Source organism: Gracilinanus agilis, chromosome 1 (genome assembly GCF_016433145.1).
Source record: "Gracilinanus agilis isolate LMUSP501 chromosome 1, AgileGrace, whole genome shotgun sequence".
Classification (NCBI taxonomy): Eukaryota; Metazoa; Chordata; class Mammalia; order Didelphimorphia; family Didelphidae; genus Gracilinanus; species Gracilinanus agilis.
Genome location: NC_058130.1, coordinates 151,230,342 through 151,245,563, shown reverse-complemented (window position 1 = coordinate 151,245,563; position 15,222 = coordinate 151,230,342). Strand labels below are relative to the sequence as shown.

The window sequence follows — 15,222 nt, the reverse complement described above, 5'->3', positions numbered from 1 at the left end:
ATTTGAAAAAAAAAAAGCTGGCTCTTAATTTTCAAAGTAGGCTAACCCAATCAAAAAGGATGATAATCTGCCAATAGTACCTGAAAATTAATGAGAAACATGTTTATCTTTATCCAAATGATCTCTAACTATAGTCGTACTTCAAAACTTTATCATGATATGGGACTGACTCTAAAATTCTCTCTCGAAGGCTTGTTATATCAGTAGAATATGAGTTCAGGCAGGCTGGAAAGGCATTAAGTATAAGCCTGATGATAAACTGTGCATTTGTTTCTATCACCTGACAGGTATGACCAGTCTAGCTATATTTGTAGAAATTTATCATAATCTCAAAGTGATGACCTTTTCTGGATGCCAAATGCTAAAATGAAGAGGAAATAAGAAGTACCAATACCAACAAAATCAAAGATACACGACATATTGACAAAAGTAACATAATCACAGGTTTAGATATTCCTAACAGCAGGTAGTCAATCACTGTTTCAATTTTCCTAGTCCATCTCTAACTAAGTAAGTGGACCACTGTTTTGGGAAAAAGCATGGAGAAAATGAATTCTCTTGCATTCTATTAAAAAAATTTCTATTATATGCCCTGTGAAGTATTTATATAAAAGTAGTAATGTATAACAGCTGTATTATGTAGAACATCTTTGTTATACCATACTTGTCCAGATGATCCTAAACTGATAAAACAGATCAACAATTAATTTATTTGGCCTCTACGGGCCTCAATTCTAAAAAGAGTTTGTTCTGGACCAGAGCTGACTTAGAGCAGACAAGTAGTTCAGGCTTAGGACTGGAACAAAATGTGACCCTCACAAACCATGTAACATTAAAGAAAAAAAAAAGTACTGCTCTATCTTTTCTTGGTTGTTGGGAGTTGGACAGAGGACCAGACTCTGAGAGTAGAACTCCATATAAAATATTAAACCACACTTATGTGATGGTTTGCATTACTGAACTGTCTTCTTCCTCTTTCTTGCTCTCTGAAATAAAAGGATGACTCTATGGGAGGGAGAAGTGAGAGCTATATTAGGAAATGTGGATAATTTGTTTAAAAGGCCAATTTTTTTAACTATGGAGATTTGTTTAAGGGAAAATTTTGGGTCACTGAAAATACCAAGCTATTTCCTAATGCATTTCAATTGTAGGTCACTGCCCATATGCAGTGTTTATTAATGAACTAAGTCAGTAATATTACTTTAGAATTCTCATATTTAGCATAAAAACTAATTCATATTTAAATTTAGGTTTTATGCCACATATGAGAATTCTAAAGTAATTCTAATTTAAATTTAGGTTTTATGCTAAATATGAGAATTCTAAAGTAATATTGTGGTCACGGATTTAAAAATATTACCGCTTAAGTAAAAATGACTTTTATCAGCTTTATTTACAAAGAGGTGGAAAGAGTGAAAGTGGAAAAATGTAGATAAAGAGACAGAAAGTACTGCCTAGCTACCAATACCCTGAGTTTAATCCTAATGTCTGCAGACTGCAAATGTGAATCCGAAAATATCACCAGAATCCAAAATCCTAATTAGGAAGCCGAAATCCAAAGAGCCAGGAAATGCTGAAGAATCCACTGAAAACCTTCAGTGCACACGAGGCTAAGACCACCAAGAATATCTCCAGAACTCACACTGAAGGGAGTGTCCTGCCAAAGCACCAAGGACCAAAGGATCCAAGGAAGAAATCACTCCACTTATCACCGCAGGATCCAAGGAAAGAGTCTCCTCCTTCAGTCTAGCTCACCAAGGCAGAGGCAGAGCCTGAATCTTTGAGCTGTCCTTTTTAAAGCAGTTTTCTCTATGTCATTTCCTGTCACTCCCCCACTTTACAGGAACCAATTGCAATCTTCCAACTTGCCTAGCAATGGAAGGGGGGGAAGGGGAAAGGGGGAGTTGGCCTCTGGAGTTGTCACCCACTCTAACAAGTGACTTGTGAACTCTCATACTTAGTGACCGGTTAACTTAAAAGTTGCTGATTGATAGACAAAAGAGAGTTTGATTCACTCTTCACTATCTCCCCCCCAACCCATTCTTTGGAAGACTAGTCTCCCCAATAAATCATTTAACATAACCAGCTTATACCTCTAAAGATCTTCTAGCTAAAGGTGCATATAATATTGCACTTTCTAAGAGGAAATTACAATAGTTGGAGATAAAAGGGGAATAAAAGAGAGAGGGCAAAACCAATGTTTGCCAGGCACATTGACAAAAAGCCAATTGGGGGCAATCCCCTTTGGCATAAGAATTACATTCAGAATAAATGTGTTCAACCCCCTTCTTTTCCTGAAAATTTTCTCAAAAATCTTTTAAATCTTGGATTTTACAAAAATTATACAGTTAAGGAGGGAGGGTGGGAAGGAGGGAGAGAATTTTAAACTCAAAAAAATTGTCTTAATGAATGTTAAAATTTTGTTTTTATATGTAACTAGGGAAAATAAAATATTATTTTAAAAAGAGCATTTTTAAAAAAGATTGCATTTTGCTCTATCAATACAACATGATATTCTATGCTACACAATTATGCTATGAACATGATAAAAACTGCTGATTTATTTACTTTCCTGCAAGTAGAGCCTATACACCATCCTACACTTATCTACAACTTCCTTTTATGTTCTGGTCTCATTTATAACAAGAATATCAATACTGATATGGTTGACAGAATATCAAGCACTGACCACTGGACAAGGATCTCATGTCATTTGCACCAATTTGATTAATATTTTAGATAGGTTCCACTTCATCACTACAGAAGTAGAAGGGACCAAATAAAACAGGGATATTTTGTAACTGTCTTTGCATTATGTGTTGCCATGGCCAAGATTCAGTAACAAGATTATTGATAATGTATCTCTTCATACTTATCTAGACTGGTCTTCCGGATAACAGGTATATATGGCCCGTTGCTGAAATGGTACTGGTTTTCTTAATCAGAATCTTTCAAAGTTTGCATACCAAACCCAGAGTCATCTCCAAGTCATGATAAGGCATCACAGTAGGACTTTGTGAAGGTCATATGATTGATGTAGGTGCTCTAGTACTTTGTACATTCTGAACATATACACAGCATTTCTTCTAGCAATTCTAGGGACAAGATTTGTTTATATATCATATAACGTAAGGATTACTTCCAAAGATAATGAATTACAGGCTGTACAGCTGGACATATGTTCCTGTTGGTTAGATTTTCCAACATGACTGCCAATATATATTTAATAATAATAAGCAGAGGAAAAGTAGGGGGTTGTTGAGCATCTGATTTTTGCAGTCCCTAGAGAGTTCACCCTTTTGTAACATGGGGTATGAGTTAAGAGACATATGGCCACTGCACTGACAATCTTTCTGATTTTAACAGATGGTGCTTATGTGGCTTTTTTGGCCATCTGTAATATTAGAGTAATGTGACTCTTTACTATATGAAAACTAAATAATTAATGGTTCTTTGAAGTATTTATCACATTTTTTCCTATAAGTTTTGATACAGATGTCAAAATAGTGGCAAGTGCAATTAAGATTGTTATAAATAAAAATCATAGTATATATTTTTGCTTTTAAAATACTAATATAAGTAAAGGGAGTATTCTTGCTAAGTGGTATAAATAAAAATGGAGCAAATACATTTTGTACTGTGTAGGATGAAAGGTATCATTTCCTTTGCATGGAAAACCATCACTCTCAATTACCTAAGCACTCAAAATCATTTTAAAAATAAATCCCTGACTTATTATAAATGACTAGCTGCTTGAAAAATGATTATTTTAAATGATTATTTTATAGAAATATATAATCTTTCTACAAAGATGAAAGTAGAATTTAGTAAGAGAAAAAAATCACCACATAAGAGCAAATCTTTGCCACCAAAAGATAGACATAAAAACATGTTTAAGGGCAGACAATTTCAAATAAATGTTTTTACAGTATCTCAAACATTCATGTAATCCTAACCTTATATAAGTAACCTACTTATCCCTTCTTATAAACTGTCACTACTGAACAGATGGAATATAAAGATATGTTTTTTCTACCACAAGTGTAAGATACATACATATAATATTCACAGAACAGGTATATAGTTCTCACTCACTTGAAGTTTCAAATTCAACAAATATCCATTAATTTCTTTTGTCTTGAACAAGGCTACTCTTGAGGAATATATAAAATTTAGATAAGGCAGGACTCATAATATGGAGCTTACAATCTAATTAAAGAATAATGTATATATGTAAATAACTAACACAATATAATATTAAAAGCAAGAAAGAGATAAATGTGAAGTTCAATGAAGAAAAGATTATAACTGACTAAGGAATCAAGAAAGGCTTCAAGGAAAAGGTGATATTTGAGTTATATTTGAAAGAATGGGTAAGAATTTAACATGTAATAGGAGCCTCAAAGCATTCCTAGGATAGGAAGTAGTATAAAAAAGGGCAAAAGAAAGGAAAAATCCAAGGTGTATATGTAATAGAAATTGATAATTTCATAGGCAGACCTCTTTTTTCTTTGTATATTGAAATTGATGATTATAAGTTCATAATTCTTAAAAAAGCAATTATAGGAGGAAAAAAGCTAATATAATTACAAATTTGTAGAAAAACTTTATTCCATCACTAGAGGACCCTGTGCAGTGATGAACAGATATTAGTCTGATAATTACAAGAACAACTGAAGGGGAAACAGAGTGGAGAAAGACTATTAGAGCAGCTAAGTGACACAGTGGTTAAAGTACTGATTGTGGAATCCATAAGAACAGAATTCAAATACAACCTCAGATATTTACCTGTGGGACCTTGGGCAAGTCACATAGCCTCTGTATGTCTCAGTTTCCTCAATAGTCAAATGACAATAATAATAGCACTTACCTTCCAGGATTGTTGTGAGAAGTGCTTAGCACAGAGTCTGACACATAATAAATGCTTGTTTCCTTCCCTTGTTCTCCTATTACCGGTCAATTGCAATTCTCCAAGCAAGCATTAAAAAGTGCCTGTACTCAGGGTTTATGGATTGGAACAGAGCGAAGGAGCTAGTACTGCTGAGGAAGAATCAACAAATCCTTGCAGCTAACTAGATATGAAAGAAGAGGGAGAAGAAAGATTCAAAAATAATACCAAAGTTCCAAATATGAGCCTAGGTGAATGGTGGTGCCACCAGCAACAGATATGTTAAGTTTAAGTTATCAATGGGATCTTTATGTTTTATAGGCAGTTTATATACAAGCCTAGTGATCAGAAGAAGAATCAAGTTTGGAAGCAGAAATCTGGGATAAATGAGACTATAGGAATAAATGGTATTAGAATAGAAGCAAATATAAAGAAACAAAGGAAAGCTGAGGATGAAACCTTGAGAAACCTTGGAGAAAGAAGCCAGGAAAATGAAAGTGTGAAATAGAAAAGGAAAAATAAAAGATGGGTAAGAGAACTAAGATGCCAAATTACAAATGGTTATGGGGGAGTGACTGAGGAGGAAGTGGGAATGTAGGTAAATTTTTTTTTCCCAAAGAAATTTAGTTGTGAATAAATGGAGAAATGAAACTACCATCATTGTCATAGAGATGAAAGAAGCTTAATAATCCTAAAAGTCTAACACCCTTATTTTACAGTTGAGGAAACTATGGCCCAGAAAGGTAAAGTTATTTGTCCAACATATCATCTCATCACAAGAGAAAGCATAAGACTTCATTTTCCTTAAAGTATAAGAAGACATTTTAATTTTACTCTGTACCTCCACAGGATGACAAATAATGCCTCACTAATTTCTACAAATAGAATTTGTCGAGAACATAAAGTACTTTTATGGATAATTACAATTGTTTAATTATTTTAAAATCTTGTTTTCACAAACTCAGAGATAAAGCTTTTTTATACTTTTTTTTTTACAAAGAAAAAAAAACACAAACTTAATATAGCATAATCCTGGAAAGATTTATACAAAAGAACACAAAAAGTGATCTACTACTGTTCTGTTTCCTAATCTATAAAATGAGAAGTTGGACTAGATGACCGACCTGTAAGGTTTCTTTGGGTTTTAAACCTCTGACCCTATAAGGTCATGGAGAATAGTCAAAAGAAGGTGTTTCAAAGAGGGAAAAAAAGACACCTAAGCATGTGTACACAAAGATGAGAAGGAAACAGTAAAGGAGAGACTGGAGATGAAAGAAAGAAAAGAGATGATTGATGGAGCAAAGTCCTAAAGGAAAACAGATGGGATATAACATTAACCTTAAAATTCTGTTAGTTTCCATCAGCTCTTAGTGATAACATACATAATAAAATCTTCTGGACTCAAAAACAGTTAAAATAATTTACTAATCACAATGGAATAAGCAATAATCCCCCTTCTTCTACATGAAATGAACTATGCCATTTTTCACATTAGTCTTCTGTTATCCCCAAGTTCATTCATCCTTTAGATCCCAATATACTAGTCAATTGATATTCCTTTCTCCTTCTCTTGCAGTAATGTCTTTCTTCCCATTTACTCTGCCATCTTCAATACTGGTTATTAAATAAAATTCTATCTTCAGATTCTCTTCTCTCCAAAGCGTCTTGCATATATCTATCAACTTAATTTTCCTAATCTTTTATCCTATAATTATCCTACTGATGAGCTTTCAGTGGATTATGTGTGTGTAAATAGAATTAGCTCTATCCCATTAATAGTCAAAAATCTACTCAACCCAGGCGTGCTAATGATGTCACTCCCACCTCCCTTAGTGGGGAGGGGAGACGAGTTACCCACAGGTGACAATAAGTAACAAATTAAGAATAAGGGACTGCCCTTTGGGCAGTCCAAATCAATGTAGAAACTGCCATTTGTCCATTTGAATTAGAGGTGGACCACAGGAAGTGATGAAAGACAGGATCTCTTTAAGTAAGTGAGTGAACTTCCTGTGGGGGCAGTTGCCCTCTGGAACTGGAGGAAGAAGCATCTCCTGAGACCACAGACAGCTTACACTCTGTATTGTCACGTGGGTAAGTTAGGCTGGCTTCCTTGGCCTAGCTGGGCCAATTCTAAACTCTGCCTATCCGGCTGTTGGGCCTTGCGGCTTACAGCTTCATTATTTAGACTTCTAACCTCCCTCTTCCCTTTATCCCTACTTACCTTCCTGATTGTAAATAAACTCCTCAACCCGATGCTGACTTGGGTCTGATTTAATTACGGAATCAACCTGAATTGTTGATTCCTGGCGGCCACATAATTTTAATATATAGCTATAATAACTAAATTTTAATTCTTACATGTGTAAATGGAATTAGCTCAATTCCATTCATAGTTAAAACTCTAGCTATCAGAGATAATGTCATCCCCACCTCCCTTAGTGGGGAGGGGAGATGAGTTACCCACAGGTGACAATAAGTAACAAATCAAGAACAAGGGACTGCCCTTTAGACAGTCCAAATCAGTGCAGAGGCTGCCATTTGTCCACTTGAATTAGAGATGGACCCACAGGAAGTGACGAAAGACACTATCTCTTCAAGTATGTTGGTAACTTCCTGTTGAGGGAATTCCCACTTTGAACTTGGTGCTAAAGGATCTCGGCTGAGACCTCAGGCAGCTTCCCCTCTGAATTGTCATGTGGGTAAGTTAGGCTGACTTCCTTGGGCCTGCCTTGTGTTTCCAGACTCTCTACCTCAAGTAGGTTTCTTGCCTCTCTAATTGCTAAAGCCTCCTGGCTTGCAGCCTAGTTTAATTAACCTTTTAATCCTCTCTCTGCCCGGGCCTCAGCTGGCCCGGGCTTCAGCTGGCCCGGGCTACCCTCTCAGTCTTTCTATTTCCCTACCTTTTACCTTCCTAATTGTAAATAAACTACCATAAAGCTGATCCTGAGTTGGGTCTATTTTAATTATGGAATCAATCTGAATTATTGATTCCCGGCATTTATATAGATATAAAATATATATCTATATAATATCTAAATTCTAAATATAACAATTACCAAAGCCTACAGAATCAAGAACAAACTACTAAGCTTAGGTCTCAGACTTACAAAGAATTGCTCCAACCTACCTGTTTTTTATTGCCTACAACACAAATGTTCAGTTCTATATCTAAACTGGCCTACTCATTGCACATTCTCACCTCTATCCCTTTGTTTTCACTGACCCTTCTTTTTTTTAAGTTCTCTCATATTGGATAAATCTTCAGTCATCTTTCTAATTTCATCTGAACTTCCATCTTAACGCCTAAAGCTTTTATTGACCAGGTTAAGTTACTGTGACCTCTCAGAGAAGAATCCAAGAATGCCAGAGCTTAACATCATTCTATGTGCTTCCACTTGGATGAATCTCTGACACCTCAAATTTAACAGATCCATAATGAAATGCATCCTTCCTGTAAAAGATGAGATTTTAGTTGGGAAGCCAGGAAGATCAAAAACAAAACACAACAATGAACTAGAGATCTTCTCTCTAGATGTCCTTATTTTATAGATGAAGAAATTTAGGCCAAGAAAGGTGAAACAACTTAACCAGAAATCATACAAGCAGTAAATGGCAGAACAAAAACAAGAACAGGATTTTTAGTTTTAAGTCCAGTGATATACTTACTACACTATACTGTCTCTCTCCCTTCCCTGTCCTCCAATGGAATTTCCTGTCTGTAACTCACTTGTGGGATCATGTTTGTCATTTGTCTATGCCTTATCTTCCAAATGAGATTACAAATCTTTGAGGCTAGGAGCCACAGGTTTATAACCAGTATAATATCTAGCACAATGTTTTGCATAGAATTAGCATTTAACTACCTGTTGATTGACCAGACCATAACCTTTTTATTAAAAAATTTCCCAAGTGAATATTTGAAAAACCAGGCTGGCTTGTATTCTCATTAACATTACTGTAGTTTTATTTTTTAACTTAAGGACAAAATCTCTTGTGATATCCTTGGAGATAATATTAAGTAATATGTACTAGATAGTAGAGTTCAGTGAATGTGAGAACTGATTAAATAAGCACTCCACCAGAGTACTGACTGATTAATGGCTACATGTCAACCTGAGGAGAGGTTTCTAGAGGAATGCCACAAGTTTCTGCCCTAGGCCCCGTTCTGGTCAGCATTTTTATCAATGACTTAGGTAGAGTTCTGGAGAGCATGCTCTTCAAGTTTTTGGCTTACAAAAGAAACTGGGAGAGGTAAATTAACACTGGCTAATCAAAAAACTGTAATAGGCCCAAAAAACTTCAATTGTCTAAATCTAAAGAATCTAAAAGAATCTAAGAATCTAAAATTAATCTAAAAAAGATAAAATTTTATAATTACAAATATAGTCTTACTCTTAGATTCAGAAATTCAACTGTGAAAATAGAAGATGGAGAAAAATGGTTGGACAAAAGTTCATATGAAAAATATTGGTACACTATAATGAATGCAGGCTTAACGATTGAAAAGTAAGCCAGGTCAGGTGAAAGTGACCACACAGTGTTACAAACTTTCCCTCTCCCCTACCCCCTAAAACTTTTTCTCTTTCTTTTTCAGGGGGAAAAAACCCCACTTGCTTTCTTACTTTACATAGCGAAAATAAAGGCCCAGTTTGAAGTCTCATTTTTCCTATTCCACAGTTCCATATATATTTCCACAATCCTTTGCTCCAAACTCAGGAATAAAGAAGGTCCTTCTTTGTCCAAGTTAACAACTTCACTTATGCCCTTGATCCATTCCCTTCCATCTCCACTAACAGCTTGATCTTTCACTTCCTTTCTTTCTCATGCTTAATCTCTCTATACAGATACAGGCTCCTTCTCTGCTGTTCACCAACATCTTTAGGTCTTTCTTATCCTTAAACTTTTATATGACCATGCCATCCCCTCCATTTCAATCAATTAATCAATCAACAAAACCTTTATTAAGCATCTATATTCTATGATAGGCACTGCCAACAAACATATACACACACACACACACACACACAAAACAGAAGATAGTCCCTGCCCTAGAGGAATTACAATCTGATGAGGGAGACAATAAAAAAATTTATACATATATGTAATATATATAAGCCAGCTAAACACAGGATAAATAGGAAATTAACAGAGGAAAGTCACTGGAATTAAGAGGGGTTGGGGAAGGCTTCCTGTAAAAGATGAAATTTTAGTTGGGAAGCCAGGAAGATCAAAGGTAAAAATGGAGAAGGAAGAGGATTCCTCAAATGAAAGATCAATCAGAAAAATAACTGGACCTGAGAAGAGGTAAGTTTTATTCATGGAACAGCCGGCATCACTGAATCAAAGTATGTAGTATGGAGTAAGGTATAAGAAGAGTGGAAAGGTAGGAAGAGCCTACATTATGAAGACTTTTGAATACCAAACAGAGCATTTTGTATTTGATCCTGGAGGTGACAGGGAGCCACTTGAGAGGTGTGTGTGGGTGGGTAGCTCAATGGAAGGGACAGATTGGAATGAGAAGAGACATGACGCAAGAAAACCTACCTGCAATGAGTTAATGAGGGCCTGCCCTAGAATGGTAGCGACATAAGAAGAGAGAAGGAGGAAGAATGAAGAGATGTTGCAGAAGTTAAACTGACTAGTCAAGGAAATAGTAAGGAATCCAGGATGACTCCTAGGTTTTGAGCCTGAGGGACTAGGAGGATGTAGTAATTGGTAATAGGGTAATGAATAAGGTGAGAGGTGAAGGAGAGATCTTAAGGGGAAAAATAATGAATTCTATTTTGAATGAATTAAGATTTCTACTGGACATCCAATTCAAGATGTCTGAAAGGTAAAAGGAGATGTGAGACTGGAAGTCAGCAGAGATTTTAGGGCAGGATAGGTAATCAAGTTCCTAGAAAAGGTATTCTATCCTATCTCCATTTAACTGTTGACATGGATAACCACTCCTCCTCCCATTCCTCCAAACCTTACTAAGCTTCCCCGACAGTGATTTCTCCTACTTTTATCATTCATCTCTACTTCCTCCTTCTCCTATCAACCCCCTAAAAAGAAAGGGTACCCCTCAAGGATCTGAACTTTCTACATTCTCTCTCCAAGTAACATGATCATTATACTCATGTATTCAATGATCTCTCTAAAAATAACTAAAATGAATATATCTAGCATTAACTCTCTTCTGAAATCCAGCCTTGCTTGCCTCATTGTCTCCTGAACAGCTTCTACTAAGACAAACTTATTGTCATCTCAAAGTTAGCATATTCCACCTGAAACTCATCATCTTTTCCCCTTAATCCCAGATTCCTCCCCTAAATTTACCTATTTCTGTCAAGAGGACTATAGTATTCCACCAAATCATAACTCAGAATGATCCTTTCTCCCTCAATTCTCACATCCATTCAGTTGCCATGCCTTGTTAAGAGTGAGATTAGGGAAAAAGGAGACACACTAAAGTCTTTAATTAAAGTGCTTAAAAGACTGACAGGCAGAGGAGGAATTAAATTCATTTATCTGGTCCAAAAGGGCAGAAATAGTAATGTACATTAGTTAGTAAAGAAAAAAAATTTCCATTTGCTCTAAACTTCCCCAAACTTAATAAAGGGAAAACACTTACTTCTTACTAATTAGAGTTGTTTAAAAGTGAAAAGGGATTTAGGAAATAGTAGATTCCCCTAGTCTGAGGTCCTCCAGCAAACATTTTTGAGAAATGTTGCAGAGGGGATTTCAATCCAAAGTTCCTATCCTGAAATGCTGTCACTCATAAATCTTGTCTCAATCTTCTTCAAGTAATTTATTAAGTTGTCATGGTGTGAACTAGACAAAATCTTATAGGAAATTACATCTGCTTTATAGTAGTTTTCCTGTTCAATATTTTTTCTATTTTCTAATTTTCTTATGTTTCTCCCCCCATACTTTTTATGTACAAGTGATAAAAATAGATGAGTTGGGATATGTGCTAGCAAACGGAATACCTTTAAAGATAAGAACACAGGTCCATAGAAATGTCTTTTTTACATAAAAGGAGTTGTCAAATAACTTCTAGACCAGAATACCTTCCAGAGCCTCTGAACCACTACCTGGTGAGTATTTAAAGTTAGTAGAACTGAGGGGGCAGCTGGGTAGCTCAGTGGATTGAGAGCCAGGTCTAGAGACAGGAGGTCCTAGGTTCAAATCCGGCCTCAGACACTTCCCAGCTGTGTGACCCTGGGCAAGTCACTTTACCCCCATTGCCTACCCTTACCACTCTTCCACCTATAAGTCAATACACAGAAGTTAAGGGTTTAAATAAATAAATAAATAAAGTTAGTAGAACTGAACTGGTATTCTAGTCAGGAAAATGGTATTCACTATGAAATCCTGGGCAGATTTTTTAACTTCACTCAGTCTCAATTCCTCAACTACAAGAACAGGGAGATGAATGAGATGGTCTCATCCAGTTGTACAGAAATAGTATTCTCCTCTTAGCAGTGGCATTCATTGTAAGCCCAAGAAAATTCCTTAACCTCAGCCCTAATTCCTTATCTGCAAAATGAGAAAGATGGTTAAAAGATGATCTCTAGGGTTCCGTCTACAATTCCATTAAGGTTAAAAAACTTTCTAAATCAGTATTCTGGTAAATGTCCACGATGTACCTATCCAGTGTCACAAAAGCCCAGGCAGGCTTTGGTCCTTTTCCAAAGTTAAATTTGTCTATGATGGGTCACCTAGGGTGCTACCATACTCAAGGTGTGTTGGGGAAGCATGGATACATGGGGAAAGGTCCTCAATATCACGACATATAAACTATAAACTCTGGGTGTTCCAGCACATCTCAAGGCAGGTATGGGTGGGTGCATGCAGAAGACTTGGTACATTCTCCCAACCTAGCTTAGTGTCCAGGGAAGAAATAATGGGTTCAGATGAGTTTGAAGGTTCAAGCCATCTAGAAATAGCGCTGCCACCAGCTGCCCCCACCCCCTGGGCAGAGTGTCAGCCAGACAAGTTCCGTGTTTCCAACCAATCACATGTAGCCACAACAGAGGGATCCACCAAAGGGGCATGGTTTAAGGGGTAGAGAGGGAGAGGAACCAGCCGCCGCACCTGTCAGCTTCGCACCAGGGGCTTCCCCCCACCACGGTCTTCCAGGACTGACATTTCCAAGCACTCCCACCCCCCATGCACACAGCGAGCGAGGCCACAACCCCGGGACCCCAGGCCTGGGTCCCTCCCCACCTTCAAAGCTGTAGTAAGAGAATCTCTGTATCTGCCCATCCCGCCCTTCGATCCCGGGAAGGGGGAGAGGGCGGCCTCTGGTACTTCATGCAGCCTCTAGAACCTCAGTCTTCCCTTCTCCGCATTTGTCTCACGCCTACCACTCTCAGAGCCACTGGCGCCGGGCCGCCTGGGAATTCCCTCCCATCCTGGAGGTCCAATGGTCAGGCCACCAGCACCACCACACCGCGGAGGGCTCGGCCCCGATGCCCCAAACCTCTAGCCTAGGTCCGCCCCACCCACCGTAGTCCGGCCAGACCGGAGGGAGCAGGCCGCTGGGGAGCGAGACCCCGGGCAGGGGAGGAGGCAGCGCGGGGAGCCGGCGGGGGCGGGGCCGGGGCCGGCTCCCCTCTGGAGGCTCCGGCAGCGGCGCCTCAGACAGGGTCGCGGCTCCGCGCACCACCAGGTCTGGCCCGCAGCAGGAGAAGCAGGGAGATGTCAGCGACTCACCAAAAGCAGCAGGGAGCATCGGAGGTCGGGGGAGGGCAAGAAGATGGCAGCTTTCATTGTAGCGAAAGGGTCTCGGGCAAGGAGAGGTGGAGGCGGTGGCCAAGCTTCAGGAGAAGGAGGAGGAGGAGAAGGAGGAGGTAGCGGAGCTGCAGCGGCGGCGGCGGCTGCTCCTAGGGCGACTGCAGCGCCTCGTCCTCTCGACCCGGGGATCCAGCAACTAACACCCGGGACAACTTCCAGAGAGGGCCCGCACGCCCTCACTTCCAGGTCCTGGCCACTGCGGAGCACGCCGGGAACTGTAGTCCCGAAAACCTTACGAGTCGGTAAAGGAACCGAGAACTCGCTTTCCCAACAGGCACCGCGGCACTTGAAGGCGCCGGCCTGATTCCACTTGCCACTGGCCCTCCCCAGGCCCCACCCCCTACCTCCACTTTCCGAGCGTAGCAGTTTAGGATAGGAAAGGAGGCCCTTGTGGATGAGCTCGCGTCTGACCGACTCGCAACTACAATTCCCAGAACGCACTGGAAAAGCGCTCGGGGTGTCCCGTTAACGCCCCTCTTCCCCTTACTCTACGGGGACCCGTGGCTAGAGCCACCGCCGGGTTTGAGCGGAAGTATTCTTCTGGGACCTGGAGAGTTGTGGGGGTCTGGCTTTTAACTACTTAGGTGGAACTGCCTGTGGGATGTTGTTCCCGAAGGACGTGAGGGTGAGTCAAATGTCGGGGGCGGGTGAAATCACCTTAAGGGGAGCTCAGGGCTGTCATGAACAGTAGAGGGAACAAATCCCCACACACACACTCCCTGGGCCTCATTTCTAGGGGTCCCACGGTGACAAACTAAGGAAAGCATAGCTCCTCCCCTCTCCCTAACCAGGAGCTGTCAGCACAGATTACTCTTTTGGCTGGGGAAGAGGGGTCCCCTAGACATCCACCTTCCTGAAGGGAATTTAAGCTTCTTGAGGGCAAGGACTGTCTTTTGCCCCTTTTTGTATCCCCAGCACTTAGCACCATGCTTGGTACATAATAGATGCTTTATATGTGTTGATACTGATTAATTGATTGCTTGCTTGGAGGAGGTATCCATCCACTCAGTGGAAACAGTACACAGGAGCAGTCAAAATACATATAGGAAAGGGGAGAAACTGGAAGGTATCTTCCCTGATAACTAAATCGCAGCTCAGAGAATCCAAATGTGGTACCCCTCAATCCACAAATGTAACCCTACCTTATAGGCTTAGGATAGCCAGCTCATGTTTACCGGCACATAAGAACACGTGTTTCTTAGTATCTGATTTGTGTTCATCTCAGTAGTCATCTCTAGTAATACGATTCTTTCCAGTGCAGGGAACAACTGATGTACTTGAAACCCAAAGAATGTTTTCTAGTTCCTTCAAATGCCTTCAGGTACTTAACCCTGATAGATAAGGATCCCTTCAGGATCTTTACTTCTAGAATGTCAACACAAGCCTTCCAGATCAATACAATGTGAGCATGAACGCCTGGCCTTTACCATCATTAGGAAGACAACCTCTATAGTAGAGACTGATCCAGTACTGCTTGTCATTGACAAGAGGTAGCATGAGCTAAGTTGACTGAAGAGATTTGTCTTGCAACTCTGCCAGATCTTCAGATT

At 39.3% G+C, this 15,222-nt stretch overlaps 2 protein-coding genes across 2 annotated transcripts in view; one reads left to right on the top strand and one right to left on the bottom strand.

The window, feature by feature from the left end:
- Window positions 1-13,825, bottom strand: part of ERP44 (endoplasmic reticulum protein 44) — a 130,739-nt gene extending 116,914 nt beyond the window's left edge. Inside the window, exon 1 of the mRNA XM_044658302.1 lies at window positions 13,592-13,825. Within this exon, the coding sequence (XP_044514237.1) occupies window positions 13,592-13,648 (57 nt within the window). The 5' untranslated portion in view covers window positions 13,649-13,825. The remainder of the gene's footprint in view (window positions 1-13,591) is intronic.
- Window positions 13,826-14,221: 396 nt separating this feature from the next.
- INVS (inversin) overlaps window positions 14,222-15,222 on the top strand; it is a 226,767-nt gene continuing 225,766 nt past the window's right edge. Inside the window, exon 1 of the mRNA XM_044658291.1 lies at window positions 14,222-14,297. The gene's annotated coding sequence lies outside the window, so the exon portion shown is untranslated. The remainder of the gene's footprint in view (window positions 14,298-15,222) is intronic.